This window comes from Schistocerca americana, chromosome 11 (assembly GCF_021461395.2).
Source record: "Schistocerca americana isolate TAMUIC-IGC-003095 chromosome 11, iqSchAmer2.1, whole genome shotgun sequence".
Classification (NCBI taxonomy): domain Eukaryota; kingdom Metazoa; phylum Arthropoda; class Insecta; order Orthoptera; family Acrididae; genus Schistocerca; species Schistocerca americana.
In genome coordinates this window covers 179628629-179646672 of record NC_060129.1, presented here as the reverse complement: position 1 = coordinate 179646672, position 18044 = coordinate 179628629, and the positions used below count along the sequence as shown (strand labels likewise).

Below are 18044 nucleotides of genomic sequence, written 5' to 3'. Positions count from 1 at the left end.
GATGAAGGGCAACAGGCATATCCCGTATTCCTAGATTTTTGAAAAGCATTTGACACAGTGCCCCACTGCAGACTGCTAGCAAAGGTACAAACATACAGCTTACTTTCCCAGATATTTCAGTGGCAAGACTTCTTAAGTAATACAACCCAGTATGTTGTTCTCAACGAGAAGTGTTCGTCAGAGACAAAGCTATCATCAGGAGCGCTCTAGGGAAGTGTGCTAGAACCACTGTTATCCTCTATATACATAAGCAATTTGATTTACAGTGTGAGTGTCAATCTGCAGCTATTTCCTGATGATGCTGTCGTGTACAGGAAAGTATCACTGAGTGAATCTAGGTAGACGCAAGAGATTTAGACAAAATTTTTAGTTGATGTGATGAGTGACAGCTTGCTCTGAATGTAGAAAAATGTAATTTAATCCAGATGAATAGGAGAAACAATCCCATAACATTGGAGTAATTTTTTGATTCTGTAACTTTTAGAAATCATGTGGTTTTGATGAGAACTACTTGTCGAGCCGTGTTCGGAGCACATTTTGCATCCAGAAAGAAAGTTCTTTGAAGGTTGTTGCATTACAGCGAATTGTAGTGAAACAGAAAGTAAACCTTCAAAGTGAGCTGACAGACTGAAATTACAATACTTATGTCCGTTATTTTCAACACGAGAACTGTGCCGCTGCCTTACATTCTCAGATTTTTTGGTTCATCGCAGTGATGATGGCCCCTCATGACACACAGTTTATCACAAACTGAGTAATACAGACTTGTGTTCAGGTGCAAGTAGTGACCACCTCTTCTGCGACTATACGTACTTCACAGGCCACAGTATGGTATGTGGTAGAGCGTATCTTGTACCACTCAGTCATTTCCTTTCCTGTTCCACTCAGAAACAAAGTGAGGGAAAAACGATTGTCTACATACCTTTCTATGAGCCCTTATACAGGGTGTCCAGAAAAGGACTCCCTGATTTCAAAATTAAATATCTCGAAAACAAAGCTCAATAGAGGAATGCAGTAAATGGTATGTTTATTGTGAAAGCTGTAAGAAGTTTATGCACCAGTTTGAAATAATAGTTACAAAAGCTGCTAACAGATGGCGCTGTAATCGCCATACGTAATGCCTAGTATAAATAGTGATCAGAAGCCCAGAGCGATCAGTTCCACTATTGAAACATGAAAGGAGGTTAGTGTACTGAAGGAAGAGATTAAAACCATGTACTCCATTGAACATTGCGTTTTACTGGTGCTAGAGTACCACAGGTTAGAAGAGAGTCCTACGGCAACAAGGTGAAGTTTTCGAGCACGATTTAATGTTCCAAAAGGGCCCGATGCGAAAACCATTCGTACGCTCTTCGCAAAATTTCAATGAACAGGCAGCGTAACTGATAATCTAGTGGGGCATGTTGGCCACAAGCAAACCGCAGTTACGCCTGAAAATATCGCCACAGTTTCTGGAATTATTCAGCGAAATCCAATGTCATCCGTCCGTAGAATTGCATCTGAGACTGGTTTGATGCATTCCAGCACGCAGAAAATACTGAGAGAGAGCCTACACGTGTTTCCATTCAAAATTCAAACGCACCAGGCCATAGCCGTAGGAGCTGTGCAGCAAAGGGTTGCCTTTGCTAATCAGATGCTCACAATGATTGACAGTGAAGGATTTGATGTTGGATGCATCTGGTTTACAGATGAAGCACACTTCCACCTGAATGGATACGTGAATAAGCAGAACTGGCGATTTTGGGGTTGCGAAAAGCCATATTGGTGTGAAGCGAAACCCCTGTATTCTCCTAAAGTTTCTGTGTGGGCTGCAGTATGCAGCAGAGGCATTATTGGCCCGTTTTTCATTCGAGAAACGGTCACTGGTGCACGTTACGTTGCAATTTTGGAACAGTTTGTCGCCACACAGAAAGCATTAGAGCATAGACCAGGTACTGAATGGTTTATGCGAGATGGAGCCCGACCACATCGGACCGAACAAGTGTTTTACTTTCTTGAGGAATACTTCGTGAATCGAGTCATTGCTTTGGAATATCCCAAATTTACTGGTGCAGGCATGGATTGGCCTCCATATTCGCTGGATTTGACTCCCTGTGACTTTTTTTTTGTGGGGCACAGTGAAAGACACGATCTACCCGAAGCATCCCGCCACGCTGGACGAGCTCAAATCGGCGATCTCTGTGGCATGTGAATCCATTTCAGTTGAGACACTACGAAATGTGATGGCAAATTTCATTCTTCATTTGCACCACCTCTGTAGTGCCAATGGTGAACATTTTGAAAACATTGTGATGTGATTGTTTGCAAAGATTGTTTTCATACGATTATTTCACTTATGTATGCTGATACGAGCTGTACAGCGCCATCTATTAGCAGGTTTTGTAACTGTTATTTCAAACTGCTGTATAAACTTCTTACAGCTTTCACAATAAACATACCGTTTACTGCATTCCTCTGTCGATCTTTGTTTTCGAGATATTTAATTGTGAAATCAGGGAGCCCTTTTCTGGACACCCTGTATCTCCTTTCTTCGTGGTCCTTAGGCAGAATGTACATTGGTGGTCGTGCAATTAGCTTAAAATGCTGGTTGTCTAAATTTTCTCAACGGTGTTCCACAAAAAGAACATCATCTTCCCTCCAGGGATCACCACTTTTGTTCATGAAGCACCTCTGTAGTTCTCGCATGTTGATTGAATGTAATGGTAACAAATCTAGCAGCCCACCTTTGAGTTGTCTCAATGTCTTCTTTTAATACAACCTGTTGGGATCCCAAACACTCGAGCAGAGCTTAAGAATGAGTCGTACTAATGCTGTATACAGGGTCTCCTTTACAGAAGAACTACACCTTTCCAGAATCCTCCCAATAAACCTGAGTCAACCATTCGCCTGCCCTACTACCGTTCTTATACGCTCGTTCCATTTCATATCCCTTTGCAGTGTTATGCCCAGATATTTAACAGACGTGAATGTGTCGAGCAGTACACTGCTGATGCTGAATCTTTAACTCAATTTTTTCTGGACTAGTGTCTTCACAATTATTCACCATTTTTTCCAGAATACTGTGTATAGTGGCTAACTATTGTTTAAACGTTTTCTTAAATACTCAAACTGTCAAACTGCTGTAACATCAACACACTGTCCTCAGCCTGGACGTGGTGGAGGTGGCCGGCGTATCGGCATTCATGGTGGGGGAGGAAGGTGTGGACCGGCACGTCGTGGCGTACAAACGAGAGTTCGCTCCTTCGGAGGATGAACTGGCTGTGCTGAGGAGAGGCGAGGAGTGGACTCCGGAAAAAGCTAAGGAAATTGCAGAGCAGGTGCGTATTGCGAGGGACGCGCAATGTATCTTTAATCACACAGTTGCTTCCGTGTCAGTTCTTTCTTGCTAAAGTTTGTGAAAGGATGTTTGTGCACTGTGCATACACGTGGTGTAGGTGAGATGACAGAGTGGCAGAGCATCATTGTATCAAAAGGAGGCAGTCAGTGGGTGGACAATGTGGTGTAGCCAGTTGGAAGCACTTGTATGCCAGAAGGTATTACATTGGTGCATAAGTTTTTAGCATTTTTCCATAAGTTTAATAAAACCAACAGGTACACATAACTGAGACTTTAGTTTTAAATAATATGTTATCCTTCACTATTTACAAAAATGTGGAACTGCAAGGGTAACTTTTCAATTCTGTGACTGTAGACATTGTGTGGTTTTGATGTTAAGGACTCATTGAGACATGTTTGGAGCGCATATTCATCTGGAAAGGAAGTTCCCTGTACACTGTTTGGCAGAAAGCGGTAAAAATTAAAATCTGAGGGTGCAAATTCATGTATAGGGTTTTTTGTCAGTCCAGCGGAACGCTGGCAAGTGTTATTGAGGAGTAGCATCACTTTGAGCAGTCTTCCTGGTCGTTTTTCTCGGATTGCATCTGCAAGACATCTCAGTTGTTCACAGTGAATGTCAGCAGCGATGATTACACCTTGGTGAATCAATCAGTAGTACACCATACTATTTCTGTTCCACCAGATGCATAACATTATCTTTTGCGGATTCACGCAGGTCTGTGTATGGGTTGCTGCTTTGTGTAGACTCAACCATTCCGTTCTTTTCCTTATGTTAGCATAAAGACACCATTTCTCGTCACCAGTAACGATACAGGATAGATATGGTCAGTGTTGTTCACGAGCCAGTTGAGGATGAGCAAGCAAAGATGCACCTGCTAATTTTTGTGATTTTGGATTAGAGCATGCGGTACCCAGATACCCGATTTTTGAACATTCGCCAATTCTACAGTACACCTACATGAATCATTGTGGATTAATGTGTTTAAATAATCGTCATCAAACCCCTGAATGTGGAGAGAGACTGATGTCAAATGATCGCCCTTAAAACGAGAAAACAATTTTCTTCCTGTGTTCTGTCCAGTGGCATTATCCCCATATATGGCTTAAATGAAAGACATACTCTCCTTCTCCTGCTCTCTACAGAGGAAACACATATTTGCCACCATCCAAAGCCAGTCCAGTCCTAACAATGAATCCTACCTGTCTCAATTCATACCACCATCCAACCATACTTATAATCATCACCCAGTCACCTTCCAGGAATTCTTAACTTCCAACCTGCCTCATCATCCTTCCCCAGGTCCCTCCCTAAGAACATGTAAGCAGAAGAAAGGTTTGCACAACACAACCTAAAACTGGATCCTGACCAGATCATTCTCCCGGCAGACAAAGGTTCCACCACTGTTGTGATAAACCGGAGTGACTACCTGGTGGAGGGCCTCTGTCAGTTGTCAGACACTCTACCTACAAGCTCTGCCAAAGTGACCCCATTCCAGAAGTCCAACATAACCTCCAATCCCTGCTGAAATCCTTAGGCCCTTTCCAGAACCTCTCCCCTGAATCCATCTCCCTGCTCACCCCAACAATAGCCCGCACACTCACCTTCTACAAACTCCCCAAAATCCACAAACCTAACAGTCCTGGGCACCACATTGTGGCTGGTCACAGTGCCCCCCCCCCCCCCCCCCCCCCCCCCAGAAATAATCTTGGGCCTTGTTCACCAATATCCGCAACCTGTTGCCCAAATCCTAGCCTCCCTCATTAAAGATTACTACCACTTCCTGCACTGGCTCTCCACCATCCCCACACCCTTACCTCCTGGGTCCCTACTCATCACTGCAGATGCAAACTCCTTATACACCAACATGCCGTGCCCTTGCTACGATTGAACACGCTCTCCTAATGCCCTGCAGATTCCAAACCCACCACTTCACTCCTCATACTCCTACCCAACATCATCCTAACCCATAACTACTTCACCTTTGAAGGGAAGATATACAAACACACCTGTGGCACAGCCATGGGCACCTGCATGGCACCTTCCTTTGCCAACCTCTTCATAGGCCATCTAGAGGAAACATTCCTAGCTTCCCAAACCCCTGGTCTGGTTCAGGTTTATTGACGACATCTGTATAACCTGAACTTACAGCCAGAACACCTTATCCTCACTCCTCCACAATCTCGACACCTCTGCCATCCACTTCACTTGGTCCTGCTCCCAGTGTGTACCCTCCTAGATGTCGATACCCACCAATCACCAACATTACCTGCACTTTGACAGCTGACACCTCTTCCACACCAGAAAATTCCTCTCATACAGCATGGCCACCCGTGACATCTGCAGTGATGATAATTCCCTTGCCCAGTATGCTGAAGGCCTCACAAAGGCCTCGGCAGACAGACAATACCCCACAGGTGTGATACACAAACGTATCTCCCGTGCCATATCCTCGCACACACCTGATCCTCACACCTATCCCGACAAGACAGCAAAGAAATGCCACCCTTGTCACCTAGTACTACACGTGACTGGAACAATTGAACCACATCCTCCGTCAGGGCCTCGGATTATCTATCGTCGTGCCCAGAAATAAGGGACATCCTATGCAAGATAATTTCGTCCCCTCCCAAAGTGGTGTTCCACTGCCCACCCAACCTCCACAACATCCTAGTCCATCGCTATGCCACTCCCAACCCCATTCCCTGGTCACAGGGATCATACCCTTGTGGAAGACCCAGGCACAAGACCTGCAGCCATCCAGCACCTCCTATTCCAGTCCCATCATAGGCTTATCCTGCCCCATAGAGGCCAGGAAACCTGTGAAAGCAGCCATGTTATATACTAGATCTGCTGCAACCACTGCACAGCATTTTACATTGGTATGACAACCAACCAGCTGTCAACCAGAATGAACGGGCACTGTGAAACTGTTGCCATAAACATGGTGGACCACCCTGTGGCACAACATGCAACAGAGCACATCAGGCAAGATTTCAATGGCTGCTTCACAACCCGTGCCATCTGGATCCTCCCAACAACCATCACCACCGCGAGCTTTTCTGAGCTTCAAAAATGGAAGCTTTACAGCTTGTCTTTCGCTCCTGTAACCTCCGTGGCCTAAACCTAAGGTAACTCGCTGTCGCCCACCCCCCTCCTAATAGCGAGTGTCGTGTGTCGTGTGTCGTGTGTGTGTGTGTGTGTGTGTGTGTGTACACACACACACACACACACACACACACACACACACACACACACCATCTCTTTCCCATTACCTCCTTCCAATATGTGTCAGCTAAAGTGCTCGTCATTTATGATGGCGGCCGAGTTTAGGTTCGTTCTGTGCATCTGAGGTCACAAACACAGTTAGCCAATGAACAGAGAACGACGTTACCAGAGCTCAACTGCATTGCAGAGCACGGACGAGTGTCTTCAGTTTTAGAAACATTCAGGCATAAATAAAGTAATTGAACAAAAGCAATGTGATGATAGCAGACTTTCTTTTATAGAAAGTTTGGAAAAAGCATTCTTTAAACCAATTGCTTCATATTCTATTAATTAATTAAACCAAACAAGCAATAAGCCTTTTAATTCAGGCGATAGCAAGGATAGGTGTTTGTATCATTCTCACTAACCGCTTTTTCGCAATAAAGAACAGCGGTAATTGTTTATTTCCTATTGTACTTCGACGAAACGTAAGTAATTCATAATCATACCAACAGTGTTTGTCGGTATTTTGCGTGATATTTTAAAGTCCTCCGGGAAACACAATCAACGACGAGCTGCGTTAGCGTAATGGTTAAAGTGTGTGGCTGCTAAGCGAAAGGTTCTGAGTTCAAACCTAGATTGGTGCTTAATATTTTCTTTATTTTAAAAACAGTATCGAAGTGTCTTACTTCATGAATTTTATTCGTTTGAATGTAATTTTTTGAAATTTCTAGTGGCAACTAAAATCGACCATACGGAAAGTATACACTATGGACTTTACCTCTGCATACTCTTCAAAATTTCGTTCAATGGTTTACTACATCTAATGCTGCACAATAACTGCGTTGAACATCGAAACAAAATTAAGTCATTTATGGGGGGAAGGTATCAGTCAAGATGATGTGTAAAAATCAAATTTTTGGGCCAAATAGTTTTTGTGAAATCGAATGATAAAGTGTGTCAAAGCAGTCGAAATACTATGTGTCTGCACAGGCGAGCAGTGCAATGATGACAAAATTGCGGAATGCGGGGAGCACGTCTCTGTAGCAGTGAAAGGGTTAATGCAGCCGTGGTGGCTTTACTTCATAAACTGCACGCTCCCACCTAAACGTAACTTTGCGAACTATACTGTGGCGCTGCTTCTCTTGGCGCGTACAACTGGCAACGCAGCAGTTTCCCGCGTCTGGGTGCGCATGCGTGAACCGCCAAGATAAAAGAATTGAACTATAGTTGTGTGCTGCCATTTCACACTCAAGCCTGTGAAATCGCGTGCTCAGTTGTTTGCCACCTGCCCCCTCTACATGCACCCCTAGCTGGTCTATGGACAGCTCCCCACTCTCCCACAAGCCGCTAGATGCTCACCTCCCCCCCCCCCTCCCCAAACCCCTCCCCCCCCCCCCCCACCTCTCTCCAGCCCTCATTCCACCCCATCTTGCACCCCCACCTCACCCCAGTACACTCATCATGGGTGAGGAAAGATCTGGAGGTCGAATGAGCACAATATAGGGAGACAGGTGTGTGTGTGTGTGTGTGTGTGTGTGTGTGTGTGTGTGTGTGTGTGTGTGTTTCTCCTGCAGCTTGAGAAAGGAATTTCATTCCAAAAGCTATGTGTGTGTGTTTCTCCTACAGCTTAAGAAAGGAATTTAATTCCAAAAGCTAACAAAGCAAAACTCTGTTTTGTTTGTGTATCTGATGATGACACAGCAGTTCTACCTCATTATTCCTAAAATTAATTATTCTCAACCAGAACTTTCTGTGCATTATAATTGATAATAGTTATTCTGTGTTGTATTTATCTATTGTCTCTGTGTTTTTCTTTTTTACACCAGTGTTGTATTCTAAATTCTGTTCCTCATATTCATTTGTGATTCCTGGGTGAATTCAGAGCTTTTTGTCATTCATCTGATGAGTAGCACTTACACCCAATCACTAAATTATTTGTTAGATATATCCCACCCTCTGTCATCTTGTACTGTGTGTGCCCTCTACTCCATAAAGTTCTATGGGAGTTAATCCCTGATGCCTTAACACACATAATCTCATCCGACCCTTCTTGTAATCAGTCTTCCTCAATACACACACATCAAAAAGAGTTTTGTACCATCTTGGTTCCGGAACCTGTACAGAAAATTGGAATAGAGGTCAACATAAACATCATTTCTGCTCTTTTTATTGCCAATGAAAACCACACATTGCATGTTGTACCACCATGCAGCCAGACCTTTAGAGGTGGTAGTCCAGATTGCTGTACACACCAGTACCTCTAATACCCAGTAGCATGCCCTCTTGCATTGATGTACCCCTGTATTCGTTGTGGCATACTATCCACCAGTTCATCAAGTCGCTGTTGGTTCAGACCGCCCAACTCCTCAATGGCGATTTGGCATAGATCCCACAGAGTGGTTGGTGGGTCACGTCATCCATAAACAGCCCTTTTCCATCTATCCTAGGCATGTTCGATAGGATTCATGTCTGGAGAACATGCTGGCCGCTCTAGTTGAGCGATGTCGTTATGCTGAAGGAAGTCATTCACACGATTCATGATGGGGGCACGAATTGTCGTCCATAAAGACGAATACCGCACCAATATGCTGCCAATAAGGTTGCACTGTCAGTTGGAGGATGGCATTCACGTATCGCACAGCCATTATGGTGCCTTTCAGGACCACCAACGGCATACGTCGGCCCCATATAGTGCCATCCCAAAACAGCAGGGAACCTCCACCTTGCTGCACTCACTCGATAGTGTGTCTAAGATGTTCAGTCTGACTGGGTTGCCTTCAAACATGTCTCAGACGATTATCTGGTTGAAGGCATATGCGACACTTATTGGTGGAGAGAACGTGACGCCAATCCTGAGCCATCCCAAAACAGCAGGGAACCTCCACCTTGCTGCACTCACTCGATAGTGTGTCTAAGATGTTCAGTCTGACTGGGTTGCCTTCAAACATGTCTCAGACGATTATCTGGTTGAAGGCATATGCGACACTTATTGGTGGAGAGAACGTGACGCCAATCCTGAGCAATCCATTCGGCATGTTGTTGGACCCATCTGTACCACACTGCACGGTGTCGTGGTTGCGAAGATGGATCTCGCCATGGACGTTGGGAGTGAAGTTGCGCATCATGCAGCCTATTGCACACAGTTTGGGTCGTAACACAACATCCTGTGGCTGCACGAAAAGCATTATTCATCATGGTGGTATTGCTGTCAGGGTTCCACTGAGCCATAATCCACAGGTAGCAGTCATCCACTGCAGTAGTAGCCCTCGGGCAGTCTGAGCAAGGCATGTCATCGACAGCTCCTGTCTCTCTGTATGTCCCACATGTCCGAACAATAACACTTTGGTTCACTCCGAGATGCCTGAACACTTCCCTTGTTGAGAGCCCTTCATGGTGCAAAGTAACAATGTGGATGTGATCTAACTGTGATACTGAACCTCTAGGCATGCTTGAACTGTAGACAACACGAGCCGTGTACCTCCTTCCTGGTGGAATGACTGGAACTGATCAGCTGTTGGACCCCCTCCATCTAATAGGCGCTGCTCGTGCATGACTGCTTACATCTGTGGGTGGGTTTAGTGACATCTCTGAACAGTCAAAGGGACTATGTATGTGATACAATATTCACAGTCAACGTCTATCTTCCGGAGTTCTGGGAACTGGGGTGATGCGAAACCTCTTTTGATGTGTGTGTTATTTTTGTCACTGGTGGACCTCCTCATACTTTATAAGTCCATTTAATTTTCATCATCCACATCTAGAATGCTTCTCTTGTTTTTTGGTTTTCTCTCAGTCATATGTTTGATACTACTTTTAGCAAGGAAATCTCTTGTAACCTGTGCAGATACGCTTCTTATATCCTCCCCCCCTTATCTGTGTACAGTGTTCCACAATTTTCATATTAAGTTCCAACAGGTCCAGTAAAGCAATGTTATCAGCAAATCTTATCGCTGAAATCCTTTCATGCTGAATTTTAATCCCACTCCTGAAATTTTATTTTTGTCTCTGCTTTCTCGATGTAAAGGTACGTTTACACTGGGATACATGTATCGCGACATGTATGAGCGACATGTCAATTTGACATGTCGCGATACATCACCTCATACAAAAATTCACGGAACTTGTATGCGGACCCTCGAGCTCATACATGTCGCGTATACATTTTGTATATCGCTTTTTGGCCATATACGCGACATGTATGAGCGACATTTGAAGAACTCGCGCATGCGCAGTACTATCATTTCCTGTCGTCTTGTCGACTGCCACTTATTTCGACGATTAGCGCATGCGTAGTACCAGGCTCTTTGGCGGCTGTTTGAGTTTTGAAGGTGCCGACTGTCGTTTCGACTTTAATGTATCTGCATAAAATATCAAAAAGTGCCATATGCAACGTTATTCTTCGTGTTTGCGAGGCCATTGTGCAAGTTTTATCCCAAGAAGTGAAGGTAAAAGTTTTATATATATCAGAGTATGTCATACATTAAATAATTTTTTCATGCATCTGGCACGTATATCAATGTTTTGCTGTTATTCCGGCGGCCTCGCGTGATAATGTTGACAACGGATGCCGACAATCGTGTGTGAGACGTCGGCATTAGCAATTGCGCGACAATGCAAATGTTTTGTCATGAAATCTTCGTTTTACGAGGAATCCCCAGTGGCTAAAAAACGGAGTGTTACTGCCAACTGATCCTCTGGTGGAATCGCTTCCCGAAAATTTGTGTTGGTTTTGGACACAAGAAGAGCCACAAGTGATAACAAACCGCGGAAATCCTCCATACTCATCCTAACATAATTTCTAAAATATGGCATTAATTCGCGAGAAACTCTCTGTGCCACCATCTACGCTTCCTCCGCCTTTTCTTCCTATCATCTTCCAAAAGAGCAAGTGTATCAGCACATAAAAATGTGAAAACTTCCAAATCGTCGTCGGAAGCTATCGCACAGTGATACATATCAACCAGTGTAAACGCACGCTCATACATGTATGAGGTTGATACTTGTCAACTCATACAAGTCGTGATACATGTCGCAAAGTCGTATATACATGTATCGCATACATGTGCCGATACAAATCGCAGTGTAAACGCACCTTAAGGTTGAACAGTGGGGGTGAAAGGTTGCATCACTGCATCACTGCCTTCTCTCTCTCTCTCTCTCTCTCTCTCTCTCTCTCTCTCTCTCTCTCTCTCTCTCTCCAGTTATTGTACACGTTGATACCAGTGACCCAGCAGAGCAGTTTAGGACTTTAAAACCAAAATCATCATCATTGTCATAATGATCATCAGAAACAACTGCATCAGATGAAGCCATTTGAATGTATCATTTTGATCAACTCTGCTCTGTTTTATTTTTGTGCAACTTCTGTATTTCCAGAGAGAGCGTGATCGGCAAGAAGCAGAGGAGGCATCAAAGAAACGTTCCTCGCGTGATGAGAAAAATTTTGTTCCTGCCTCCAACTTCTACAAGGACAAGTACAGGCACCTGATTGGCGAGGATGCTGCCCTAGCAGCTGCAAAAAAGACTGAGACAAATAGAGCTTATGGGTTTGGTAGGTACCAAAGTGTCCTCTCTCTCTCTCTCTCTCTCTCTCTCTCTCTGTCTGTGTGTGTGTGTGTGTGTGTGTGTGTGTGTGTGTGTGTGTGTGTCGTATTATAGAGCAGCTGGGAGCTTGATGAAAGCTGGACCATATCCATATTATACATTTTTATTTCAAGAAGTTTTGAATTAAACACCTTTACATGGACGGCACAGCCAAACATTTACAATGCCACAGCATTTCCTTCGTTACCAGGACCAAAGATGCTGGTCTACTGCATTGTCAGCAGTGGACGATACCTCATCTTCTGTATTAACACCACCCTCTAACATTACATTCAGGCATATGGTATGATACACAGTGGGCATATATAGGGAATAAGGTTTTTTTTATACACTTTAGTTTTGCATATGCAAGTTTTGTTTATTTCTGGATATTCATGTACTACGGTACACAGTGAAATCTTGTACAACTCCCTCCTCATTGGCAGCAACTGATCAGTTATTATTTTACTGTTGCTATTTTCATTTCAGTGGAATTTATTTGATTATTCTTGAGAGTTACGTTCATTTGGTGTGTTATCTACATAATTTTCAACCAGCAAAATTATTGTCACTGGCTTTCTCTGATGAAACAAATAAAAAATATCTGAATATAACCTTTGAGTTTTGTTACATGAGGTAGACTATGTTGTGTAGTTACGAAAAATATTTTACAATATAATGTTAAAGCAGTATTTATAGAAGTAAAGTAATAAGAAATGGATAAGTTTGAAAAAGTCATCTTGACTAAATTACTCACCATTAGTCCATATTTATTTTAAGTTTAAAGCGGACAGGTGCTTCTGCCTAGTATCGACAATATAACATAGTTTTAGTATTACGTTTTGTTCCCATACTAAAATATGTTGTAGATGGCTTCCTGATTCTTTTATCATTCTTTTTACCAGATAAAGCTATGATAACAATTTCTCTGGATAAAAATTGTGCAGGTGACACACTGAATGAACCTAATTCGTAACGATAACTAAATAAATAATTGAAGTAAAAATAATAATAAAATAATAACCAGTCAATTCCTCCCACTGAGGGGGATATGTAGGGGATATTACAATACTTGTGGTAATGGGTGACCCACCTTCTGTCTAGCAAAGTCCAAACTTTCCAGTCTTCAGTGTCACCAACTGAGTATTTGATATGCCATTGAAGGCATACATCCTATACAAAGCTCGTGAATGTACAGCCATTTTACTGTAGAAATAAATATCAACATGAAGCGATATGCTGAACTCACCCTCACATGTCATTACAAATAAATTTTAACTTAAGCAGAATTGTGGTATGCAAATATGTGAAGCACTCCTGTGTATTTACTCATTTTTATCATCTCTAGAATTGCTATTAACACGAGACAAGAATTGCTGTTAACATGATGAGACACGAAACACAGTCCACAACATTAAACACTTGATGGATTTTGCCCATTATAGTACTGAAAAAGGGGATCTCACTACTTGGAAATACACAGATCTGGCAACAGATGGGAAGTAGCACATTCCAGGACTTTTTGGTTTTTTATTTATTGATTTACTTAACCTGGCAAGATCATGGCCATCAGGCCCTCTCTTACATCTAATCAGGTGTTCTGCGAGGGTAAGTCAATTATTACCTGCAATTTAGTTATGTTTTTGTTTATTTTGGTAGTGCTGCTGTTTTACATTGATGGCACATGCTTTGTTTATTCGTTGTTATATCTTTACAGTTTTCAAGCTGCTAGGTTGGTTTTGTTATCGCTGTGTTGCTGTTAATCATGGTTGCTCTGCTATCTATTTGCACCAAAGAAGAGCAACATTCAGTGATCCATTTTTTGTGGTCAGAAGGCGTATCAGGGGCCAAAATTCATCAAAGACAGTACGGGAACAGTGTTTTGCCACAACAGAGTGTCTACGAATGGATTGAAAAATTCCGAAATGGTCGAACAAGTGTTACGCACGGAGAAGTAGTCGGACGACTGTTTACCACCACAAATGAAGAAACCGTTGATCTTTCACGTGAAATGATTCTCTTGGACAGAAGATTAACTGTTGACGAAGTGGCACATTGTCTGCAAATTAGTCATGTTCCTGCCTACAAAATCATCCAGAACAGCATAAAGTTTGTGCAAGATGGGTCCCAAAACAACTTGCACAGCTGCATAAACAAACACGCTTGGACACCTGCAGAAAACATTTGGATCGCTATGGTAACGAAGGGGACAACAACTTAGACAGGATCATTACTGGTGACGAAACATGGATCCATCATTTTCAAGCTGGAGAGTAAACGGCAGAATGGAAACATCCAAATTCATTGTACAAGAAAATGTTCAAGACCCAACTGTCCGCCAGAAAACCGATGCTTACGGTTTTTTGGGATACAGTGAGATGCTTACTGCCAGACTAAAGCCTGAAATTTGAAGCAAACGTTGAGGATTGCTGTCAAAAGGTGTTACATTGTTGCAAGACAATGCCCGTCCGCATACTGCTGCCCACACTGCTGAAATGCTCCAGAAACTCAAATTTTAACTACTGGATCATCCTCTATATAGTCCCCATCTTGCCCTTTCTGACTATCACTTGTCTAGTCCACTCAAACAGGCATTAGGGGGCCGTCAAGTTGACTTGGATAAAGCAGTGAAAGAAGCTGTGCGTTCCTGGCTCGCAGCTCAACCAAGAACCTTCTTTTATGCAGGCATCAGGAAGCTTGTACACCGATGGACTAAGTGCACTGAAACGCAAGGAGATTATGTTGAAAAATGTTCTTGTAAGTTTCCTATTTGATTACAATAAAATTTTATAACTACTTTGTGGATAATAATTGACTTACACTCTTATATATTTTACATCGTATTACAGGAAGCATGTTATACTAAATTTAGAAAATAGAAATTACAGTGATATATATAAAATTTAAATAATACATACAATTTATATTTGTACACGATAAATACAACTATAATTAGTGATTATGGTAAAGCAGGTTTTTAATAACGAGTGCTGGCAGCAGTGAGCATGGAGAAAGAAGCGGAGGAGGGAGGGAAAGAGGAGTGTGGTATAACATAGTTAAAGATTATAAGAGAAGAGGGAGTAGCCTGACTCACAAGTTGCAGGATAAGAGAAAGAAGGATAACTGGGGAAAGATAGGAGCATTGACTTTCCTATTTGATGGAGGGAAAGTTTACCATGTACCGTATTTACTCGAATCTAAGCCGCACCTGAAAAATGAGACTCGAAATCAAGGAAAAATAATTTTCCGGAATCTAAGCCGCACCTGGAATTTGAGACTTGAAATTCAAGACGAGAGAAAATTCTTAGACCGCACCTCCAAATCGAAACAATGTGGGTCCATTGTAACATGAGACACAATTTAGGTCAAATGCATGAAGATACAGCTACAGTAGTTTGGTTCGAGTCGTTAGCTTAACAGTTAAGATTTACAAAGTAGCCATTGCTATGAATCAGGTACTCTGTCTATATTTATACTGGTACCCTTCCTTTTTCACGTGCTTCGTCTGGTTTGAATCAATTGCTTATTGTGCTTTGATCTGATAAGTGCCATTCTCTTTGTTATAGGTGTTTACGTCACTCTAAGCTGAAACTGCATTACTGTATTGTGTCATGCAATGTTTGTCACATTCTGATAATGAGTGTTTACGACCTGTAGCCGCTCACGGCGTGGCGCGCTTTTGTGCGCACTATCGCTGCTTACAATAAGAAAAAGGAGAGGATTGTCTCATAAGCTAAACAAAGGCAAGAGACTACTATTTGTTGTTACTTACACTGCTGCTTTCTTTGATAATGATCAACAAGAACCAAATAATATACTGCGTATGATACATGATGTTCTGAACGAGAGTTTAACGAAAAATTTTCTCCGTTTGAAAATCTTTGCAGACGCCTCTTTAGTACATTACATTCTGCTCACAAATTAGAGTCATCTTAGATTTAAAAATATAGTCAGTTGCCGTGCTTCATTTCTGACTCACTATTCAGCATAAGAATAATACGAATATAAACTGACACGATATGTATATTCTTCCGTGTTTGCTGTTGTCTCACTCTAGTTTCGTAGTTTATTAGGCAGACAGGATTTAAATGAGATAGCAGCAAACACGAAGGAATACACGGCATTATGTTTATATTCTTCTACCTTTTCTTTTAATTTATTTGCCGATGCAGAGGTTTTGGTGCCAGTATTTATCTTTGTGCCTGCAAAGCACGCCTGTGTAGCGCTCATGTATTCGACGGCAGAAGTTAGTTGTGGTGGCACCTACCAACATTTTTCAGAACTTCCGCTTACTTTGCACTCGATTCTAAGCCGCAGGTGGTTTTTTGGATTACAAAAACCAGAAAAAAAGTGTGGCTTAGATTCGAGTAAATACGGTATGTTAATTCTGGGGAAGCCCTATGACAATGACAGAAGGAAGTGCTTCAACTTTTAATAAAAAGTCACAGGGCATTGAATTGTGTGAGGAGTATAGGGCGGCTTGTTCCAGAGGCAAACAGCAGTGAAAGTGAAGAAGATTGGAAATGTTTTTGTTTTATTAATGGGCACAGCTAGTATACTAGACAAGTGATACCTAGTATTTATATTACGGTACCACGAAAGATATTTAATCTCTGCACTGAGGTACTCAGGTGCTGGCACAATTGAGGAGCCATCGAAGTAGATGTACCGTGCGGTGGTTCTGTAACGTGTCTGGCTGCTAGCACCCGAACTGGGTGTCTGAAGCACTGACACAGTTATATCGATGAATGTTGCGTGTGTAATGCATACAACTCTAACCGTGTCATGTCCTCATTACTCGTACCATGTTGAATTACATCACAGTAGTGGAGGTTTGGTAGAACAAGCGATTACACGAGTTTGCATTTCACATCCTGTGGAAATATGTTACAAAGCTTTTAGAGAACATAGAGGCAAGCAGGCGTCTTCTGACACACGGTATGATTCTCTGCTCAATTTAAACACCCAGCTTGGTCACTGTTTTGTGGTGTGGTATTGGGATCCATCAAATTCAGTGGGAAGCAGTTGATTGCAGAATTCCGAACTTATTAATTTCTTGTGTATACTAAGAATACTTCAACCCTTTTGCATAAGGGAACTACTTAGATTACTTGCAACTCTTTTGCATAAGCCCTACTGAACATACATCATCATCATCATTCATCTAGGTAATCACAGCATTTATGAGGAGTGATCATAAGTAATGGTTGGTTGGTTGGTTGTTTGTGGGTTTTTTTTTTTTTTTTTTTTTTTTTTTTTTTTTTTTTTTTTTTTTTTTTTTTTTTTTTTTTGAGAATCTTTATTTATTGATCACCATCAACTTTTTCCCCTGCAAAGTACTCCCTCGCAGATATAGTACACTTGTGCCAGCAATTTTTCCAATCTTGTAAATACTTCTGGAACTAACTTTTCATTGTGGTGTTTTCAGCTCGTTCAGTGATTCTGGTTTTATTTCATCAGTGGTGGCAAACAACATCCTTTCACGGTTCTCTTCGACCTCGAGACTAAAAAGGGGGCCACACCTGGCAAATACAGTGGCTGAGGCAACGGTTTTGTTTTTTGCCAAAAAATCGTGAAGAGGCATTGAGGTTTGAGTAGGAATGTTATCACGATGCAATTTCCACGAGCGCTTTTGCCACAATTCTGGTCATTTTCTTTGTACGGCATCTCACAAATGGCACGCAACTTCCAGGTAGTATTCTTTATTTGCTGAATGACGATAAGGCAGGAACTCGTGATGCACTGTCCCATTGTAATTGAAGAGAAAGTGAGAACAGGTTTTGCATATGATCAGACTAATCAATTTTTTCAGTTTTGACTCATCAGGCAATTTCCATTGGGGCAATTGGGCCTTGGTTTCAATGTCATACCCGTCTATCCATGCTTTGTCAACTTTGATAACCTCCTTTAGAAGTTT

At 42.3% G+C, this 18044-nt stretch overlaps 1 protein-coding gene across 1 annotated transcript in view; it reads left to right on the top strand.

The window, feature by feature from the left end:
• LOC124553674 (sperm-associated antigen 7 homolog) overlaps positions 1–18044 on the top strand; it is an 82271-nt gene that overhangs the window by 42505 nt on the left and 21722 nt on the right. Inside the window, exons 4-5 of the mRNA XM_047127556.1 lie at positions 3146–3317; positions 11921–12095. Coding sequence (XP_046983512.1) covers positions 3146–3317; positions 11921–12095 — 347 coding nt within the window. The remainder of the gene's footprint in view (positions 1–3145; positions 3318–11920; positions 12096–18044) is intronic.